At 43.6% G+C, this 23,024-nt stretch overlaps 1 protein-coding gene across 1 annotated transcript; it reads right to left on the minus strand.

The window, feature by feature from the left end:
• Positions 1-735: 735 nt before the first annotated feature.
• On the minus strand, positions 736-12,900 carry LOC105453092 (polycomb group protein Pc-like). Its single transcript, XM_011694795.1, has 5 exons — positions 10,393-12,900; positions 5,490-5,533; positions 5,295-5,415; positions 4,130-4,528; positions 736-3,779 (listed from the first exon to the last, which is right to left on the minus strand). The coding sequence occupies exons 1-5, from the start codon at positions 10,450-10,452 to the stop codon at positions 3,117-3,119; spliced, it is 1,287 nt and encodes a 428-aa protein (XP_011693097.1). The 5' UTR covers positions 10,453-12,900; the 3' UTR covers positions 736-3,116.
• Positions 12,901-23,024: the final 10,124 nt, after the last annotated feature.

A 23,024-nucleotide genomic window follows, 5' to 3' on the forward strand; every position in this document is an offset into this window, starting at 1 on the left:
CAGTTTTCTTTTTACAAGGAAACGCTTTCCTTATGTATATATACAGTGGTTTACATTACACAACAATTGAAATGTATACTTCAATCTTCCGCACATCTTCGATAATCGTAACGAATATGTCAATCTAAATCTTACACAAAAAATGGCCCCCGTTAAAAAAAAAGGAACAAACATGCACACATAAATATATTCTTTTATCATCATTTTTCAAGAGATCGTCGGGATTTTCTTCTTTGAAAAATTTCTCAAAAACTTTATCGGGTCCCAACATATGGGGACGCGGTTATCTGACGCGCTAAATCATGCTGGACGCACGAAGTAACGTCCTACCAGGTGCCGAACACGCTCTCAGACACACCGCACATATATGTATATATAGTCTAATTACAGCTACATTAAGAATGTAGAAACCTAAAAAGTCCTCGTATTAGTTATAATAAATAAGCAACGTATATTATTTAAATTTAACACGTATATATGCACATTAAATATATATTAAATCTTGCGCATTTAATATATATTTAATCCTTTTTTCTTTAACATAACGTTGTCTACAGTAGGGGCCCTACCGCGCCGTTGCTCTATCAAGTAACCGCACCGCGTTTTAGCGATGCTGCACGTGCCTAATACAAGAAACGCCGAAGCAAAGACGCCGATGTAGTAATTTCAAATTTCTATCACTAAACGTGTAGATAATTTTATAAATTATAAATAGTAAGCAATTTTATATATGTATCTACGACAAAGTATAATTTACATATGATATTGTTAAACTTTATATGTAAATATAAAGTTTAAAAATTCTTTAATATGGAATGTGGCATTGTCTGTATTGAATTATCTTCAAATTGATTTCATCTCTGCCATTAATTTTTTTAAACTTAATTCTGTAGATTCAGGAATAATTGTTTGTTCTACTGAATGGTTGTATATATAGGCACTGGTTACAATTCAATTCATATGCACACCTGAAGTTGATGATACGCATGTATGTTACGCGAAAAAAGGAGCCTAACATTTCAATCGTTCGTAAGTAAGCACAAGCATCATTGTCATCTGTATTTGGTGTCTAGACATGGAACGAAACTATATGGGTAATTGATCCTTGCTTAAATTAAAATGCATCTCCCGGAGAATATTTTATCATATCGACAAAATTAACTTATTCTATATTTCTTTTCATCACTCTTCGAACATATTTCTCGATTATTTTCGAATTGAACTCCCGTAAGTGCTTGGGATTCTTCATTCTTTCTCACGCGGCTCCTACAGTACATACATACAGCAGGACATACTCCGTATAAAAACAAAAGTTAAATCTAATAATCAGGAAACATAATTTGAGAAAAAATCGACCAATAAAAAAAATAATAGAAGAAAATTAGAAAAAAATATGAGGAAGAAGAAAACGTGGTACTGCATTCCAAAATACTACGTTTCTTCAATTCATATCGAGAGGAAAAAGATTTAAAGCTGCTTCAATTCCTGTTGAGATACAATCATGGTATCACAAGCCATTCGCAAATCATAGATTTTTTTTCAATTATTATTTCTTACCGAGATTTTATAAATTTATTCTCAAATCAGGGAATAAAATGTTTTCATTTATATATAATAACAAAACACAGTTTTAAGTTCTGCGTAATAATAGGAGCATTTACCGTGAGAAAGAATGGGTGACGCACTGACGGAGTAATAATGAGGAAGATTGGCCGATATCAATCTTGAACAATATAAATTTAATCATCATTGTGATTGTGAAAGCGCGCGCCAAACGCACCTTCGCCAGATGCAGCATCGCTAAAACGAGGTGACAGTGTACCACGTAGAGTGTCAACTTGAATTAAATCAGATTTGGATTGTACTGATTTCGCCCTTTGTCACCAAAGGAGGCGTCTATTTGGTGATACTTGATCGAAAACTACAAATAAAATAGATTCACTAAGAGATATGCAATGATCTCGCGGGACTGTCACGTTCGATATAATATGGGACGTTCTACACTAAATAATAAAAATACTTAATTATACACAAGAATATACACAAAATTGAACGAAGCATTCGACGGTACGGAAAAATGCATGTTGTCAAACGGGTATCGCGAATTGAACTGAAACCGAGAAAACTTATCACCACTGACAATGATTAAAATACTGTGCGCAATCGTGTTTTCCTCCGAATCAAACGAGACATTTTTGTAATCGTCCGAAATTCTTGAACTCTACACTTTCTTACGTACATTCAAAATCTAATTTACACTTTTTTTTTCTTTCGCGACACTCAATTTCCCAGCACATAGCAAAAGTTCATCGATGAATGGGGATATAACATCGTAACGCGTTGAAAACTACTTTTTTATCCTCCCCTCCTTCAAAATAACTCGAAACGTCCCCCTCCCAAATCGCTTCCGCGAAGCAGTTTCAATATTCTAAAAATGAATTAGAAAAATACTTCTTTGTTTCTAGGTATATATCTCGTATATATAATATATATCCCGTAGTGTAAAAACGAAAGTTGAAGATTTTACTTTATAGCATTCTCTTAGCGCTCTAAAAACAAGCAAATAATAAAATCAACTAGAAAATGTAGTATCCTCTAATGTTTTTCAGATCTTCAGCGTGTGGTTAAAATCTACCAAGCATTTTTAAAATATATATCATGGATAGCAGGTATGATGTATACTCGATAAACTTATCATACCGACATTGTCTAGTCTTTACAATCAATTTACACAGAATCGCACACAACGACCTGTCTGGACATAATGATCAAATTTCGGTTTGAAAAAAAATTCATGGATCTCATGCAGTAAACGCTGATCAATTGATCTTGATTTCAGCATCGGTATTCGATGTTCTTGGAACTCCAAGAATATCTCGATGCTACAGATCTTTACGCGATGCTCGATTACTTTGGCAATTTTTATCGCGACACTGTGTGACGTCATCTTCATCTCAATCATCAGAAGTTTAACTTACTTGGTATCATTATTACATCCTCGCCTTAACATCCAACGAGTGAAAATAATTTATATTTACACATTGTGATTCGACGCAGCTTAGAGCGGATATCCCCGATGCAGGACCGTCAAGGACGACGGATATCGTTCTTGAAGCTCAAAGGGTTTCTTTGGGATCTCTCTCTCGAAAGAAGCCCTTTTCAGTCTTGCATTCCCTGATGGTAACGGTCTTCAGATTAACGGTAACGTCTGTGATAAACACTTGATCCGCCACGGGATTTCTCGCGTGCCAATAATCCGTGCCGGGATTCGTGAGTGGAACGTAAATCTCTGACTTCTGTATCTGTGTGGAAATCTCTGTCTGCTTGACGCTTGAACTATTATTATTGTTGTTGTTGTTGTTGTTGTTATTGTTGGTATTGTTGTTATTGTTATTGTTAGGGCTATGGTGTCCATTCACGACAGCGGGTAACCTATTGTTATTGGTGTACGAGTCCGTGGGACTTGGTGATTTGTGACCGTTCGCCTTGTCAGCAGCGACTGCGCCGTTTGATTTGTCCTGCTTTTGCTGCTCCGACAACTGCTTCTTCTTCGTCGTGACTTGCTCCAGAGGTGTGTCTATCTGAGGGGACAGCGGTGCCGGTGGTGCACGCGGAAGAGACGGTGGCGGACCGTGAGGTACATCAGCTTCGGGACGCTTCTTGTCCTGTACTGCCGGCGCCGGCGTCGTCGGCACTGCCGGCAGAGGCTCCTCCGGTGTCGACTTCACGCTGGAGGATGACGGCCTTCTTTGATTCTGTCCGTTGGCCTTGTGTTGACTCTATAATGTTAAAGTATCTTTGCTTTTATACTAACCAGCAAGACGTAACGTCAAAATTACTAGTATTTACTGGTATTTTTAATTATTTCTCTTTTGCTATGTGCATTCATTAGCAACACTTTTGTCCCTTTATAATCTAAATAGATTGCAATTCATGTATGTAAGTTAAATAAGTTTTTATGTGTCAGATGTTTAATTTTTTGATTAGTTAAGTCTTATTTACTTATTTTTAATTTTTTTCATAAACATTAAAAAATTCGAAGCCTATAATGTTATAATTTAATTTCAGTGCGGCATTCAAAGCATATAGATAATAGATCATTTATTGCGGAATTATTGTTGAAACTCACATAAGACGGATTTGTGGGGTTGTTTTTCAAAGGCAATAACCGAGGAACTTTGCTCGGAGGTGGGCTACCACTGCCACTACTAGGACTGCTCGTGGTAATCGTTACGCCAATCTTGCCGGACTGGCTGAGGACCTCCGCTTTCCTTTTCATACGTTCTTTCCTAGGTAATAGGGGTATGTCCATACTACTGTTCGAACTGTCAGAATCGACGCTGTACGTTGATGCCAATTCTGGCGACTCATGACTGTCTAAGGAACTTGGGAGGGTATCCTCGTCAGGGGCTACGGAATTTAACCGGGACGCCGAAGTGCTGCCCGTCGTCGATTCATCCTGACTGTCTTCGCCTACCCTCTCGTCTCCACCGGGCTCTTCATCGACAACAAGATTAGACAGTTGTTCCTGAAAATGAAGATCACCGTCAATTAAGTTGTGTGCAAGAAACACATGTCTAATCCAACTTTATGATCCTGTTAACCCTCGAGTTTATAAGTTACGACTGTTTTACAAAATGAAGAAAGATTTTATGAGCAGCTATACTCAGCGAAGAACACCATAAAGTTCGCTGAGATACTAAGCTATTAAAGTGATTCAGTGCAATGCGGAAGTGATAAATGGTCTCTTGAGTTATCTTCGTACCAAAAACATGGTAGCAGCATAAGTTATATATACATATATACAACCATGTTATTTGCATTAAAATTTTTTAACTAAATACGTCTAAAATATTCCGCATCCATCTAAAAATATTCCGCATTTATTTTGGAAATCTGTCTTCTTTAGGAAAACATTTAACAATTTCTTTCTGATTTTTTATAAATAATTTGTTAGAGATAATTAACATTCAATCAAATGCAAAGAATAATAAAAATCTATTTAAAATATTACAGACTACTAAAATGCGTATAAAAAATATTAATAAAACTGTACAGTTGATTTAATCATTGCACTTCGTTAAAATTTTGACGAAATTTACTAAACTCGAATAATAAGAATCTACTTAAAATACTACAGACTATTAAAATGCATATAAAAAATATTAATAAAACTGTACAGTTAATTTAACCATTGCACTTTGTTAAAATTTTAATGGGATGTACTAAACTCGATATCCCGCAATTTATTCGAAGTAGATAATTATCTATTTGAAGCGAGAGATTGTTCTTACGTTGTATCTAGTTCGCCTCGGCCTTCTGGTGGGCACTACTTCTGCGCCTTTTTGACTTTCTTCATACAATTCGATTAATCTTACGTCTAAGATATTTTCTTCCGGCTCCCACGTGTTGTATCTGAAACAGAAGAGAAATTACACCAGTCACGAGCGTCGTTCCGTGTAATGACAGATCTTCGATTTCGTACTCACTTTTTGCTCCATCCTTTCCATTTGACATAATACTCGATTTTCCCCTGAAAAAGAAGAAAAAGTTAATTAATTCTACGATCGTCAACCACGGTTTTCAACGTAAAAACATGAACACGTGTATTTTTAATGAACGAGAAATTGTAAGCTGTGGACTGCTATACACGGTAAAAATTCACGAATGTTGATTCAAACCGAAATACGGGAGGATGGAGAGAAATTATTGAATCATTTAACACAATTACATTGACAGCAAATACGATAAGCGTCACTGCGTCGAGCGACACGTGAGGAAGCGCGCGCGAGTTGTCGTTTCATTATTCTCAATTATCGCGACGTCACCACGTGGGATGTCTGTCCGTCCGGGAAAATTTGCGATCGAACTGTTATATTTCTAAAAACGTGACGAGAGACATGGGTATATCGATGTAAAATATTAACGAGTATAAAACAACAGTGATAATCGATCGTGGAAAAAGGTAAAAAAAAAATTTTCTGGTATCTTCGATCACGGGAGAAAGAAGTTTTGAATGACGTTTATATTTTTCTGACACGCATACATTTTTCTCTACAGGCATCGTAAACATCTTGTTTGCGATGCATCCACGATGCGACGTTCAACATCTCTACAACCTCGGTCTCCTCACGCATCCTCCGTCATTGGCGCGTAATTGCGCATTAATCACTTTCACATTTACTCGTAATTAGATCTATCATTATCCTGTGCCAGTTGTGCTTATACGGAAACATCGGGATTATGCCGCTTACGTCCACGTGTTGCGCGCCGGACAGATCGTGCACCGATAAAATCTGCCAATCGGTAAGAGTCGACTCGCTTATCAGCGCGCGTAATTATAGACTATCGTAGCGCGATAATTAATTCGACGCGGGAGACGCGCCGTTACGACGGGCAACGCGGTCGATTTTGTCTCGTACGGCGGTCCTTCGCACATTTTATCGATCGCCGGGCAGATCGAACCGGGCTGATCGGTGAAAGCAGCGATTCGCCGTCAGTCAACGTGTTAAAGCACTTAAAGCCGGGCCAAGATAAATGCGCGAGATAAACGGGTAGAGTCATGGCGGAAATAGACAAGGTGTTGTATTCCCGAAGATGCGCAGTAGCAAAATAATGGCGCCCGCGCACTAATAAACTTCCCTCACGGGGTAGAATGCATTTATTTATGTTCCGAGATTGATGGATCTCTCGATGGTATCATGGGAGAAAAAGTACAGAAAAAAAAACCACGGATTGTTGAGAGAGGAAAGTGATGAGAAAAACTGCGTGAAATCAGAGTAATGAATTTAGCGACAAGGATATTAATTCAGTGATGAGATATGGAGCAAACGTCATAAATGCTTGACATGTGAATTTCGCATATCGGAGGCACATTCGGAAAGCGCATGCTTACTATCTAAATATTCGCCGCGTGTTAATGACTAATCGTTGTTCGAGAAATTATGCAACGCTGTTTCATAATAGCTAGAGATGATATTCCGCAGTTCGACACATCAATGTTTCACAAGCAATAATTTCAGTATAACAATAATAATTAGTAATATAACAATAATAATTAAGTTTCTCGATTAATCAACAGGCATAATACGTGACCGTGATTTAGACAGGGAATTTCGTGCTTTAAGTGTGCTCCAATATGCGCGTCAAATTATGTATTAAAAATGTTAGAAAAAAGGATAAAAGAAATCGAAACCAGTATATTCGAATATAATCTCAACCTTAATGTTAATTTTCTTCTCCACTCATTTTTAGATAGTTTTTTTCCAACAATGTAAAATTAATAATTAAATTCTTAAGTTAAACGACGCGCTTCATTGAATGCCGCAAATTAAAAAACTAATCTTATTAATTTTTCATATTTAGAAATTAGAAAGAATTGTGAACATTTTCGTGCTTTAACAATAAAAATGTAATAACAATCTTAATACATTTCATTAAAAAATCGAAAAGCATTTGAAGTATTAATTTTTGGAAATAACGTTGATAAAAAATCTGTTGATAAGATTAAATGGTGGCCATATTCAAATTCAAATAATAATCTATAAAAATTTTATTTTTTATATTTGTAATTATTTAAGCATAGAAAAACGTTAAAATTTTTCGAAAGCATATAATGGCTTTCAAACTTAATAGTAAACATCCACAAAAAAGAGAATTTATCTTATTTTTTTAAATACAATTTTTAAGAAAACTAGATATTAAAAAAATCATTAATCAAAACTAAATTGAATAAAAAATAATACGTATTCAATTTAAAATGTTCGATTGAAACAATTTTTCACAAAGACCATTTTTTGAAAAATGCAATTTTGAAGGAAACTCTTTCATTAATTTTATCAGTTTTTCAAAATTAAAATATAATTCTTCTAAATAAAAATATTTAAACAAATAAAAACATTTTTTTTTACATTTTCTGAAATTTTTTATACGAAAAGAATTTCAGAAAATGTAAAAAAAATGTTTATATTTGTTCAAATATTTTGATTTCTTCGAACTTTTACAGTAGAGATTTTAATTAAAATTCGACTAAAATCAAGTTGAAGTCTGAAACAGATTAAAAACAAAATCAGCCGATTGATCAAATTCTAATTTTCAATTCGTAATCCTCAAGCTCTTCAGCAACGTCTAGTACAGACGATGTCCTCGCGCTCCTAAAACCGATAAAAATGTAGGGACAAAAGGGGAGGGGAGCGGAGAGAAGAGATCGGTTGAGCGGCTATGGAAAACGCGTGAATTTTCGAAACCGTCTCGAGGCATAAAACACGGTCGATAGCACGGCCGGTTACGTCGATGTCCGATGGGCAGCTCACCCATTGGCGGTGGGCCAATGACAGAAACAGCACGCCGCTGCCCCATCGCGATGCACAGGCGTGACAGTTGGAAAACAATGACACGCGCGATACGTCGCGAAACGCGGCACGCGTATGAAGCCCTACGAATGAAGCTGGACGACGTGATCGACGTGATAACGCCGGAGCAGGTTGTCGTCCCTTCGCGGGGACGCCGTTACCCGATATTGTTACGTGTCGATAGCGTAACAATCGTGTCATCGATTCGCGGGGGGAGAAAATGCGCTTTATGACGCTTTACACATCACCTCGCGAGGTTCGATTTGTTCGGTTTTCAAAACCGGACGGTGATCTTCGATGCGGCATGTACGAACAGGCGGCGCAGGACGATTTAAACTGCACCGGAAGAAAGAAAATCTCGCGGATGCGGCTCGAATACAAAAAAAAATCTCTCCCCCACGTTGGTTCGTTACTGCAGTCTCGGTGCGAAGTTGGCGTTTAACTTTTCGTGATTTAAATTATTTCTCAAGTTACAATGAGCGAAGATCCGAGTATTTCCTCAGTTATAATTTAAAACTACTCTTAAGTGTAAATACGAATCAAAGAGTCTTTATTATTTGAACGAATTTACATGGTGATTCCGCAAACGATAGCTCGCCAGTTGTAATTGTGCGGCGATTCAAAAGTGCTCGAAGAGAATCCATGCGGAAGACTCGGCGCAAAGCGCCACGTCGAGTCCGCAGGACCGCAAAGGGTTAAGGCGGGTTTCGCATTGTTTTACGACACTGTTCTTTACGACTTAATTCACGACACGTTTCGTTCCAGCAAGTTTGTCCTCTTCGCGATTTCCGGATGGCGTGAAAACCCGGGGGGGAGGCGCGCGGGTTCGCGACTTCGCGCAAAGTTTCGCGAAGAATTTTTGCGAAAGGAATTTTTTTACAGTTTCCGCGGCACTGCAGCTCCCTTACGCGGCGCGCACACATTTCATAGAAACACGCCACCGGTTGCTGCCAGCTGATCGCCATGCCATACGGTGCCTTTCTCCTATCCGTCAGCAAGCCCACCGTTGCCCGCCTCCGGAGACTCCCGTTAACCAGAAAATTGTATAGTCGGTGCCGGAGTGTGCGTGGTTGGGGATACCTTCTTTTACACAGCAGTTCTCTCAATTTGCTTTTAAGACCGAGGACAATAACAATAAAGACGCAACCAATACGTATTCATGTATTCGCCGAGCCAAGATTATCATATTAATGTTTCAATGAAGCGTGCAACGCGCGCGAGTAAAAGTTTCTTCCTATACATTATATATACATGATTACATGATTATTTAATTCCACTGCCTTTAGCAGACGCGCGCGAGCGACTTATTGTATATTTATTAAAATGTAATCGATTTAGACGCAATGTCCGCAATTGTGCGTTTTGCTTGCGAGAGATGCATAACGAAAATAAATCAGAAAAATAAATAATCGGAATTGCTCCGAGAACTCGCTCCGAGAACATCGCGCGCTAGAAACGAGCCGCCTTTCGAGGAAAGTTCTATTCACTTTTTACTCCCTCTCTCTCTCTCCTTTTTCGCAGCCATCATTTTACACGTTAGAAATAACGGAGAATGCGTTTCGAGAGAGACACGCCGTTATTATTCTTCCCGTCAATATGTCGCAAACGTAACGGGGCGCGAAATCGCGGTTTCGTTAACGGAAGCGAATCGATAATCATCTTGCCGATGGGCAAAACCGGTGGGATCGACGATGATCGATGTCCCCCCGCCGAGCGTGTGACTCGCGATTCGACGAGTACGCGAACGGCATTGTGCACCAGGTAACAGGATTAACAGAAAAGGCCCTGGTATACCTGGGCCTCCGTATAATAATACGCGGCGCATAATGCCCGATATCCGAGCCGCAAACGTCGTGTGGAAGCGGCGGCAGCCGCGCGAAGCCGGCTGTCAGCGCGAAAGAGAACGAAAAAAAAAAAAGAAAACAGAAAGAGATAAAGAGAGGTGCGAGGTAGGAGGGAGAGAGAGAGGCGGTAACGGCGCGCGGACGGATTCCGGCTGGTAGCGCCATCTGGACGCGGCCGCCCGTATCAAGATACTAACCCGCTTTTCCCTCTTCTTCGTGATCCGCTCCGCGGCGTAAACTCTGTCGCCCAGCTCCATGGTTTAAATGACGGACGGAGCGATCCTTTTAATCCTGGTGTCCTGGACGATCCCCGTTCGGCTTGTGGCTGCGTATCGCGCGCGGTAACCCGCAAAACACCATATGTAAACCGGCGGCGACGGCGACGACGACACACCGACGGCAGGCGGATCGATCACAGACACGCGCGCATGTACGTGTACACACGCGCAATGACGCACGCGCGCGCGGGTACGCGTAAATCGAGAGCGATCACTGTGTTGCACGTGCGTCGTACGTTGCGTCGCGCGAGAAGACGATCGTCCGGTCGGATCGATCGCGGCACCTTCGCGCGGACACCGGCATGCGCCGAGTTACAGCCCGAGAGACGTGTGCGAGGAGAGACACGTGCGTGCGTCGTTACCACGTGGCGCGATCGTGTGTGGTTGCCTCCACGATGACAATCGAGCAGTCAGTTTGTTCGCGACTCCGCATCGCGCATCGCCCGGACGTGCTGTCAGCCGCGACGCGTCACCGTCGTCATCTGCCTGAGCGGCGCGACGTCGCTCGGCATCGCCCGAGACCGCTGCTCCCTTTCCCGCGAGGAGGCGATCGGTCGCGCGCGGCAAGTCGGCTTTACGGATGCGAGTGCTATTTCAGCGGCGTGACGGAGGAGGCGGAGGGGACGATGTTTTTTGGAAAGCCAGTAGCAGCGGCGATCACATTTAGCGAGATCGGCGTGTTCGCGCGTCCCATCGGAAAGGAGGAGCCGAACAGTGGCACCCGGTGAGCGATTCCAGTTTCGTTGGTTGCGCGCGTACGTACGCACGCATACACTGTACACGCGGTCCTCTCTCTTTCTCTCTCTCTCTCTCTACCGCGTCGATTTTCTTATTCGACAACGGCGAGAACGTTGGTGGGCCCCGCTCGCTGTGCGCGGGCGCGCGAGTGTATCGGTGGTGGGCTACCGGCGTGGTGTGGCGCGGCACGTTTTTCCTCTTCGTCGTCGTTGTCGTCGCCGTTTGCCTGTCGCTGCTGCCGCCCGTCGACCGTAGCCGCCGTGCCGTTCGGGCGAGATCGGCTCGCTCGCTCGTACGTGACGTCAGCGACTCCCCCTCACGTCGTAAACACCAAACATGGCCGTCGTACGGATATACGCTGATCGAGTGCGTCCCAGGCTGAACGCGTAAACTGGCCGCAATACGGACTGCCGCGGGCCGCGGCTATGCGCAGGTGACGCGCAATGGCATCCGCGGGCCCCACGACGAACTCACGTATGCTACGGCTCGCGAACACCCGTGCACCGGAGCGATCGACTCGCGGCGTCTGACGCACTCTGCGGATCGAGGCCGACTAGAGACGAGGTCTGCCAAACACCCCTCGCAAGCCTAGTGGACTCGCCCGATCCGTTCGAGGTAAGAGGAGAGAAGAGGGGGTAGAGAGGCAGAGAAAGAGCGCGGCAGGGGAAGGGAGAGGCTCTCAACGGTACGTGCGCGGCATGGGCACGAGAGAGAGAAAAAGAGAGAAGATCGTGGAGAGAGGGAGGGAGAAGGAGAGAAAAAAAGGAGGAGAGAGAACGAGAGCGCGATTGAGTTTACCGAGGACGAGGGTGAGGCGGCATGGGGGACCGAGGGAGAGGAAGAGTAAGCGCAATGGAGGTAGAAAAGAGAGACGGCGCGACCAGGAGCACCGTCCTCGGAACAAGAAAGCCGTCTGCCAGGCCTGCCTGCCTGCCCTGTTTGCTTGTCCGCTAGCCTGCTTGCCTGCCAGCCAGCGAACCAACCAACCAGCCAGCCACCCCAAGTTCCCTTCTAGGTACGTGTATGCGCGCGTTTGTGTGCGAGGGCAGTCGGTGCGACGTTGCCAGGCCTGGTTTCATCGATAGCACCGCGCACCGCAAATGTCACTGTGGCGTACACCACCGTAGCGATGATGCTCGTGAATTCGTACGCGGTTGGCGGCTACGCCAGCAACGCCAACAGTTCGCGATTTTCCACCTCCGGTAACGAGTCGAAATCGATCGATCGACGACGACGACGCCGTACGCGCTCTCTCTCTCTCTCTCTCCCTTTCCGTCGAACGAGCGCGCGCGCGCGCGCGTCTATTCCTCTCTTCGGGCGGCCTCACACCGTAACGTACAGCACACTACGCGTACGCGTATTCGCGCCTATAACATCCGGCAACACCGCATCCTCCTGCGACGTTCTGTCACGCACACACATTCGCGTTCACTGTACTCGATGCGCGCACACCAGCGCGCACGGCGGTTTCGTAGTAAGGCGCTTGTGTGTATCCCTGCGGGCGGCTCGGAACACTGACGTTCGAAAACGAGCGAAAGCGAGCGCGCGCGCCGTTTCACAAGTTTCCGGAAAACACGGGAGCGGTACGCGCGCGCGTTACCACGCACACACACACACTTCGGACACTCAGTCCCGACACTTTTTCTCTATCCTGTCCCGTGACGAGAGATACGCGTGCTACCTCAACGGATCCCGAAACGAGAGTGTCCTCTCCTGCGCCGACGGGCGCACAGGGAGAGCGCGGTGCGAATAGGACGGAGAGTGCCCGCCGCCCGGGTGCGAGCGAGATGCCATGGTGCGCGGGTAGGGCGGGGGGATATGGGGAACCGTCTTCTCCGTCCTCGGTGTAAATAACGGGATAAAAAACTCCCGGCGAGAGCGCCCGATTGGCCGGGTCCGCGAGGCGCCACCGACGTCCTGAACCCCACTCGTTTCGTACGTCCAATCGGCACCTGGCACGGCCCACTCCGGTTCCCCTCGACGCGTCGCGAAGGCGGGCATTACCGACGAACCCGTCGGCCGCATTCGGGCTCTCCCTCCCCTCCTCATTCTTCTCCCCCCACCCCCCCGGACAATCGCGTTGTGTAAAGTCTCCGGTGTTTCTCTCGGCGAGAGAGCGTCCCCTCTCCACGCCGAGAAGAGAGAGACGGCGGCAGAAGTGGGCTCCCTCCTCTTCCCCCCTCGCCTCTCTCGCACTTCCCCCTGTCGCAGGAAAACCCGAATAGCGGAGCGCGGCTACCGTGCCACTGAGGGGTCTCTCTCTCTATCTTCTCTCGTCGACGAACGACCGTGTAAAGCCGTATGAGACGCGAAGCGTGTGTACCGGCCACCGAAGGGCGGGCACATAGACGAGGGACGTGGACGGGCGACGGGAGGGGACGTTGTATGCTCGCGCGCGCGCGCGCGTGTATACATATAGGCGCACGACGTGCTGCACACGCATCCACACGTACACATGGGTCGCGTTGCGCCGCGCCGCGCCGCGCCGTCGTCGTCGTCGTCGCGCTTCCCCTCCCCGTGCTCTCGGTCCCACGTCGGTGGCCGACCACCGTCGGTATTGAAATATCCTGGCCCTGGAGAGCCAAGTAGCCGTGCGGCGATGCCGCTTCTTTCCATGACCACTAACATCGCGCGCGCAATTCTCCTCTCCCGTACTCTCGCTCTATTCATTGTCTTTCTTTCTCTCTCTTTCTCCTTTTTTTCTCCCTTCCATCATCCATGCACGTCTTTCCTTTTCTCTCTTTGTGTTGATATCTTTCCCGGCTCCCGCGCCGCCGACCTCGCCAGCCCTCTTTCTCTCCCCAACCCTTCGCGTACTCGCTCTCGCGTGTCATCTCTCCGTCGCTCCCGTTTCGCGCCGTTTCCGTCCGTTCGTGCTCGCGCGTACGTACCCCCTTTCAGGGTTCCGCTTCGCTCTCTACCCCTCTGTTACCCTCTGTCAGCCCCTCGCCTCCGCCCGCTCCACCTACTCTCGGGCGCTCCCTCCGGCACGAGACTCGCCTCCCTTCGCGGAGCGCAATCAATCGCCGTGCACGAAAACGCTGCGCAACCCCGCGAGCGATGCGTAAATTGGAAAGCGCCTGGCGACACACACGCGTTTCTCGCACTTTCGGCGCGCCGCGCCGCGTTGCGTGCAGTCTCGCGCGCGCACGCTGCATCCGAATTGCGCAACCCGTGGAATACACGCGCGCGGAGTCAGGTCCACGTAGATGGCGTGTCGCGTGTACGAGTACGCGCGATCGTCCCCTTCCCCTCCTTCGCCCTGGCTGCAGCAGGCTGGGCCGACGTTCCCCTTTGTTCCTCAACGACGTCGACGCCCGCCGTCGCCGTCGCGCACGTCATTAATCGCGGCCTTTTTTTTACTGCCGCCTCGCCTACTTCACCTCGTGCCTATCACGATGTTCCATTCTATACCGCAATTGCAGATAACAGACTTTTTTATAGATATCATAGCTAACTACGTAATCGAATGTTACAATAAGCGTCATAGAATGTGAGGAATGGATATTTTGGACTGAAAATTTGATAACGCGCAAGTTACACGTTTTAAACTATATGCTGGATTATAATCGCTGGAGTAGTATCGGGCTTGCTTAAGCTTGAATTGCTATAATCAAGTATGAGTTGATCTTGCTTGAGTATACAATTGTTACATGCATCCATGCGAACATAATAGGTACAGGAAATTTACAGGTGTGTTGGAAATATACAAACATAAAATACATATATCGCGCATTCTCTGTTTAAAAAAAAAAATCGAAAATATTAGTTAAGTTATTCGGACTGTACGTATGTGACTTTTCGACTCGCAAAACGTATTATAAATAACGGTGTATGTAGCTGATTAAAATATCGTACTTTGTACTTCACATTTTTCTGGTATTTATATCTAATTAATTAGCGCAACCATCCATTTTCGCAGCGTGTGCAGCTTGATTTGTTTAATCTGCTTAACTCACGGAAGGAATTAAATCGGTGCGCCGTTATATATTTAAATCTGACTGCAAACGCAAAAATTCGTGAATTATAATACCAAACAGATTTACGTTCGTAAATCATAAAATGAATATTTCTCAAATGTTTACTTTGTTTTAGAACTGTCAATTAAATGCAGCTATGTTTAGAAAATAAGCGTATAAATATAGACAACGGTTGAATTTGTCGGTATTTCGATTACTGAAAAAAAAACGGCTTACAATTCTTTTACAGTTCCTATATTTCAAAAATTAATTCGAATAATTAAAATTGTATGAGCTTATCGTTGCGCGAAATTTTTCGATAAAATTAAAGGCAACGACGGCAGGTTGACGTAAGAATGGATAATTAGGTACTGCGGTTACACCACGTGTGGAAATGAAAAGGTGACTCGGAAATGTCAGTATGGCTGTCTCATAATACGCGAATTAGTTATACGATATCGATTTGAACTCGTTCCGTAATCTACAATGTGTTATGATATCACGACATACATATAATGGCTATTGTACAATAATACGCGTCGTGCGGTCGTTTTTCCAAAAGTGATACGCGTGTAATGAAAAGAGTGGATTGAGCTCTCGCGTCAATTTTTATCACGAAAAACATGCTTTTTATCGCGAAGCACATCGTGTCCTATGTGCGAGAGCCGCTATATATATGCGCGATAACTAAATGCTAACCATTAAATATGGCGCAGTACTATTAGGTTATTGCAAAAGGTACGTCGTCTCTCCATCAAGCTTCGCATTAAATAAAGTTGGAAAATCTTCTTAAAAAAAATATTGAAAGATTTCTCTTTCGATGGAGAAAACATATTTGAGTTAAGCTTCGCGATTTTGCTTCAATTTTACTAAAACTTTGCCTTCAACTTCTTTTGCGATAAATCTTTCGCGTCAGCCTTACATTTGCAGTATAACTATTACCAGAGACTGCAATGTACGCAATAAAATTTGTCGGTTTCTGTTACACTTTCCACGTGTTGTTCTCTTTTTACTCTTCCCGTAAACCGAGCTCGTTTGCAGAAAGAGCATCAAGGGAATGCAGCTGAAACGAACGGGATCCAAGATACGATGCGCACAAAAGCTATAATGGAAAACAATCATTCTCGTGCGAATCGATATCGTTCAAAAATCGTGTGTAGCGCAAACACGTTACAAAGGCTACATTCGTATAGCCTGAGAGCGAGAGGCCCTGACACGCTTCTGCCGCGAGCGATGTCGATGGCGCGCGCGTTGCCATGCCGGGAAGAGCGCCCCGTGCCCTGCTTCGCGCGCGCCGCTCTTTCACCAAAAGTGGCCATTTAATATCTCAGGAACGGTTCGAGATATCGGGATGAAACTTTCGCCGGCGGATTCTCTACCGTTTGTCATGCTTATTTATTTGGTCGCGGACCCGATCGCGCCGACAGTTTCCGCGTAAAATGCGTTCCGAGGTTCGCGCTCCGGCGATGGGACGCATGCGCCTTGCGGCGAACCGGCCGACGTTTTTTTTCGACTTTTCGTCTGACAACTCCTGACGGTCGAGGGATGATTCAGAGATTGCGACACGCATGTATTCGGCGTATATATATTTTGTTATTATAAAAGTATATAACCATGACATTCGCGACTCGTCGCGCATTCGTCATTATAATATTCGCGCACCGCGACAAATGAGATAACGTCGGGAAAATACTCTCGATGACAATCAAAGGGTGCACGCGAAAGCTAATCCACGTGGAATTTTTCATAATTAAAGAATTAAACAACGCTTATAAAATAATTACAAATTCTTGCATAATATATATTTTCAGTTTTTTCTCGTACAAAAATGTTAGCTTCTCGTTTTTCGAAGATTTGCTTCTTGAAACCGCTTACGTGAAGGATAAGAGCCGAGGGGGGGGCGATGCAGGGGGGAGGGCAATGAATTTCGAGCATTCCGCGCTGCATCCAATCGAATTAATGTCGCATTTAGGATTTGTCACGGGCCGTATTCGGTCGTGTTTGTTAATTATACACTCAATGAGGCTCGAGCAATGATTTTTGCATTGAAACGGGCTCTTCGTTAAGGGTTGTATCTTTCATATATCAACTCCTCAGCATAACGAGGCACACAAGGTGATTACTTGCTCGCCGGACTGTACCAGTACCAGCTACACGAGCTGATCGAAGAGAAATAAACGAAACTCGCCGACAGCTTCAACCGCTTCAACCTATGCTTTTCCAACGAATTATCGATTTATCGTCAGATCCTTCTCGCTCTAACACGAATCCGTGCTTTCACGTCGGCCGAGAGATGTGTGCCGGATGGTTCTATGCAGTCGCAAAACTTTCATCGATGCGCGCGTTGCGAAATTATGCGGCCTTTGCGTGAGGCGACGCGGCGAGAACGTAAAAAGTACCCCCTGATAAGGATGAATCGAGCGATTCGAACGGATCGTTGCGCGACGAAACGAAAGATAAAACCAAGGCGTGAATTATCTTTAGATACCCGCTGTCGTCAATCGTTTCACGGTAATCGTCACAATCATTTTTACAGACAATCTAATCTCTGTTAAACAAAATAACACATGGAAATTTGTCTACATATTTAGCGGAATGATTTTTTTCGTGAAGAATTCTTGCAGAATTTTATCGGTCGTTCCGTATGAAGATCTATTGCAGAAATACGTTGATAATTTTCAGTGAATCTTCAAACTAAGCGCGCTTTAGTACTTTTTCAATCGGATATTACGAACGTTTGTGCAAATATATTAATTCATATATGTATATATATACGATAAGTTTGGATTTTACATATCAAAAAGACACACTATCCTCGCAATTAGAGTACAGTCCATTTTTTTGCTTATCATTTGACAAAAAATGTAGGCAAAAAATTTGAATAAATTGCATGATCGAATTGTTCAAACAGTTCAAAGAGTAGGAACGTTCCACCAACAGCTCGCAGAGCTCGAACTAAATCAATAGCCAATGAAAAATTTGTGCGAAAATGGAATGTATTCATTGCAAACAGGAATCACCAGCTTTTGTTTGTCCATACAAGTGAATGTATTTAATATATGTTCTCTCATCGTGCTTCTATATATTGTCAGAATCTTTTCTCCTCTGGATACATTTGCCCTAATTTGCAGTCTTAAAAAAAGACCAAATAAATTTAGATTTGACCAGAGAAGAGAAGAGAATTCGAGTTGTTAAGTAATTTATTCATTGATAAAGTCAAATCAAAGTGATAATTGGAGTTTAATTTGACGTCTGGCAGATCGTTTACTAATTACTTATATATTGTCGCATCTTTCGTTGCGAATACCTAGATATTATTAATTAATTTTATGTATGAGATTACATGAAAGACGATACTGAGATAATACCACGGAAAGATATACGAAATACATTTACTCAATGGACAGTGAATCTGCCTTATTCATCCGACGAACGAAATCCCTATAATTTATCCGCGTTTCCTGAATTAGAGATTATTTTGAATACAATGAATTATTGAAAGGAATAAACACAGTCCGACGTGGACGTTGTAATATTCATGAAACATGATGTATTCGTCAAATAATAACGACTGCATGAATACGGCGCCGAAAGCGTATAAATGCGAAAGAGAGAGAGAGAGAGAGAGAGAGAGAGAGAGAGAGAGAGAGAGAACACGAAATACAATCTTTAGTGATTCTGTGCGGAAGATACGTGTCGCGTAATAAATCGCTAGGACCGATGATGCAATTACGATCGCGCCGGGATGAGGTGGCAGCCGATGCGCGCTGTCACATACACGTATACATATTCGAGATATTTCTCTGCAGATTCGAGATATTTCCCTATCCACGGATCTCGCCGAGCACGACGCGGTCCAGCAAAATGCGCGGTGGGCATTAGCATGCGACTCCGGCCGGCGTACTCACCGGCATTTGTGGGCTCGGTTATCGTCCCTGCCCTCGGGCCGTATCGGCACTCCGAGGAGGGACCACATGCGAACGAGCTCTTACTTCGTGCTCTTCTCCCTGCTCCCTTTCCTCCTTTTCGCTTTGCCTCTCGCTTCCCTTCTTTGTTGCGAGCGTGCCGAGCGGAATACCTTATCGCCCTTCGGACGCGCTGGTTCCCTCTGTTCCTTTCGAGCGAAGAGTCGTGCGCGAGAAATCAAGGATGATCCCGATAATAGACGAATCGGAAACAAATAAAGCGCACGAAATGGTGAGAGAATGTTGGCGTTTTCGTCTAAGGCTAATATTACATTTTTTAACGTTTTTGTCGTATACGACAAAGCACTATTTTAAGCCTATTGATTGGCTGTAGGATATAGAGAGATCCGACAACTTCTCTTTTTTGCAGCCAATCAGCAGGCTTGAAAAATTTGTCGTACGACAGGAAACGGATAAATGTAAATCCCGAAACACAATAGATGTAGGAAGTCTTAAGCTGTAAGAAATTGATCAATCATAATCGATTATTCTCGTCACATTCAACTGCGAGTCCATTTCTTACAGCCTATAAGGGGCTTATAATACCTATTATGTTTTGGGACTATAATAATAGTACTCTATTATTAACACCATCGACTGTCATAGTGGTCATCGGCACCTAACTTTTCAGTGATATTCTGGTGGTCGTCACTATAACAAAGAGTTTATATACATAGAGTAGAAGAGACCTAGCGGCGCCTTTGACTGGAACCGTGAGCTGATAGAAAGAGAAAGAAAATGGTAGAGCGAAGGGTACATCCATCTTTTATCTTTTTCTCGCATGCGCAATTGAACAAGGATGCAGATGGGCGACTCGTTTTCTGTCTCTTTTTATGTGCTCACGCATTCTTAGCTGGCTCCTCTATACCTTGCACTATATAAGTGATCGGCGCTATCGAATGTTCTAAAATTCTTGTAAAAAACAAATGCCGTCTAATATATATATAAAATTTTGCATGACAAATATATAGATATATGTATAATATTATGTTATTAGATACTGATAATAATGATAATTTTGTAAGCATATAAAACGCGCGTATGTGTTAATGAAATTCGTAAAATTCTGGCTTTCACGGTATCCGCATAAAGTCCAAAGCATATTTGAGTCAGGAGATCGGCCATTTGTTATACAATTTGCAGAATATTCCCAAGTATTCGAAGAACTATGCAAACCAAAGTACAGACTGAGATCCGACAAATAAGACCTACGTCGTAGGTTATCTCGAAATTACCGAAGCAGGTAGTTGAGAGTCTGTACGAGCCCGTAGACCTTTGTAACTTATTCCTCTTGCAGAAAAGGTTTAGCCGGTTTCTCGTCTTTCAAGGGTAAAATATTTGTATTTTAATCAATCATTGTATAAATCGGTGCGTTCAGGAATTTACGATATATCATTTTATCTTTGTTATTGACTAAATGTTAAACAAGGACAAGAAAGATATCTATAGATGCATCTGGCGAAGTTTCTGAACGCAGCCAAGATTTAAATAACGTATGCGATTAAAGCGGCGTCTACAATGAGACTTAAATCTTAAGATTTAAGAAAATTGACCAATCACAATCGATTATTTTTCTCACGTGAGATAAATAATCAACTATAATTGGTCAATTTTCTTAAATCTTAAAGTCTTAAGTCTCATTGTAGGTGACGCTTAAATGCGGACTTTTTGTAATCCAGCACTTCAAAGTAAAAGAATATTCTTTAAGCGTTTAAGAATGAAGTTTATTGCCATGGATTCGATGATCTAATTTTCGCAAATTCTTTGTTCTCTCAAATCGGAGCTCCTCAAATCCGCGAGTTCAAATCGTGCTATCATATTGTCCGACAATCTCGGAAAGTGCTACACAGAACGCGGACGCTCCCGAAATACGATTCGGTTGGCATGGTCCTTCTTCCGGTTACCGCCTCGATTCATCGGCGGCGGACGCGTATACCGCCTGACGCATTGCGCCGTTCCTTGCAGGCCAACGTTGATTCACATACGGCACGTATAACGCCACGTGTACGTGCACGCACACATGTGCGCGCGCGCGCGTGTCTATTTGTAATGCGGCCGCCCGCGGCTTCGCGTCGTCGCGTTATCGGGCCTGTCTTATCGCACGGACTCGCCTCGCGGCATTTAAGTACGTTTTGCTGCAATGCAACGAACACGACGACTCTCGTACAGTCCGTTTGGAATAAAAAAAGGAAGAATCGGGAATATTCGACGAGAATTTGGCGAATTGCTCTCCGGAAAGCGTACAATAACTATTGACGACGATCTCTGTTTTAGAAAAGTCAATGAATATGCTATTCGAAGCAGGAGACTTTATGCGAAACTTTCATGTCGGGAAAGTTTGTCTTGTGGATGTTGGAATGTTTTAATGTTTTTGTCACATTAATTTATCGTAGTTTCTTATTATAATTCGTCTTTTCCTGCAGTGCTTTGATTATTTATGTCATATGAGAAATCATAACACGAATAGAAATTTATAGGATAAACATAATGAAAGATAAGAATCAGAAAGAAGACTGCAGGAAACTTAAATGGCCATCTTGCAAACCACGCTACGAGATATAAACGACGATGTTAAATTCTTAGAATATACTCTCAATGCTCAAAGATTCCTTATAATAAAATAGCCATTTATAAACGGGCCATAGTAATAATAATAAAATAACTTTCCGTCTGTCGATTGTTCTTCAAGTATAGCGACAATTGTATATCAGGCACAGTCGCGTCTACAATGAAATCTCGACACATCCCGCATTGAAATCCACACGATGAATGTCCTAATCAATTAACAAATCATCAAATATTGCTGATGCAATCGGCGTAGAATAAATTAATCGAATAATCGACTTATGGAATAATCGAATGCATTATTCTACGATCGACCCTTTTTAAATCCGCCTCTCTCTTCGCTATAGATTCTCTCGTATTTATGCAGATCACGTGGCTCGTTCGTTTGCATCCTGCTGGTGTCTTGTCCGCTTTGGGACCAGGGGCCGGCTGGGTCCTACCATTTTGTTGGCTTAGCAGGTCGTCCCGTCCTTCCCTCGGAAGCTCATCTGCGCACGAATGCGGTACATCTAAAGCGGAGCGTCGCTTCCTTTGCCGCCAGCGATTTTTAATCTTTTCTTCTTGGACTTCCTTTCCCTTCGGCATTACCGTAAATCTAAAGATACATGACGCTTTTTGTACTATAGACCTTTCTGAATCGATTACAGATGATCAATATTTTATGACAACAATATTTTTCTGCCAATTTTAACGGCTTTATTTCGTTTCGGTGAAACCGAGAAATCGAATTTTTTCAAGAAAGCTTGCTCATACTTGACACGAGTTTATGGAAATATCAAATTGTTAATGATAATAACACGATAAATAATCGCATATACTTTAATTTTTTCTGTGTATATGCTCGAGCGTGACGTAATATTCGATATTTAATCGATATCTGATAATATTTATATGCTAGCAAGTTGCTAATAGTGTCATCAGTCGTCATCAAACTTTACCTGAATGGAAAAAGTCGATGATTTTTGAAAAACATCGAAATTCGTCGCGTACACGAGGCCGAAAGACGGATTCCGCGCGTTCGCTATAACTCTGCTTCCGCCGGTGCGATCGGGATGAGATTTGAAAGATAGAGCTGCGAAATGGTGTAGAATCGTATGCAAAAGGAATGAAGTTGCTATCGCGTCTGGAAGCCGAGATATAAATTGGCGGTTTTTCGTCTGCGCGCGGGCAGTCGAAATCGCGCACCACGCCGCGCATGTTGCCTGCCTCTCTCGAGTGAGTGGAACTTTCCACGCGGCGCGAGACCCGACGACCTCGGCCTCAGTGTATCGATATCTTGAGGTGAGATCATTGATCCGATTCTTCCCTTCCCTCCCCCTCCCCC

The sequence above is a fragment of the Wasmannia auropunctata genome, unplaced genomic scaffold, assembly GCF_000956235.1.
Source record: "Wasmannia auropunctata unplaced genomic scaffold, wasmannia.A_1.0 LD336005.1, whole genome shotgun sequence".
NCBI classification, from domain to species: Eukaryota; Metazoa; Arthropoda; class Insecta; order Hymenoptera; family Formicidae; genus Wasmannia; species Wasmannia auropunctata.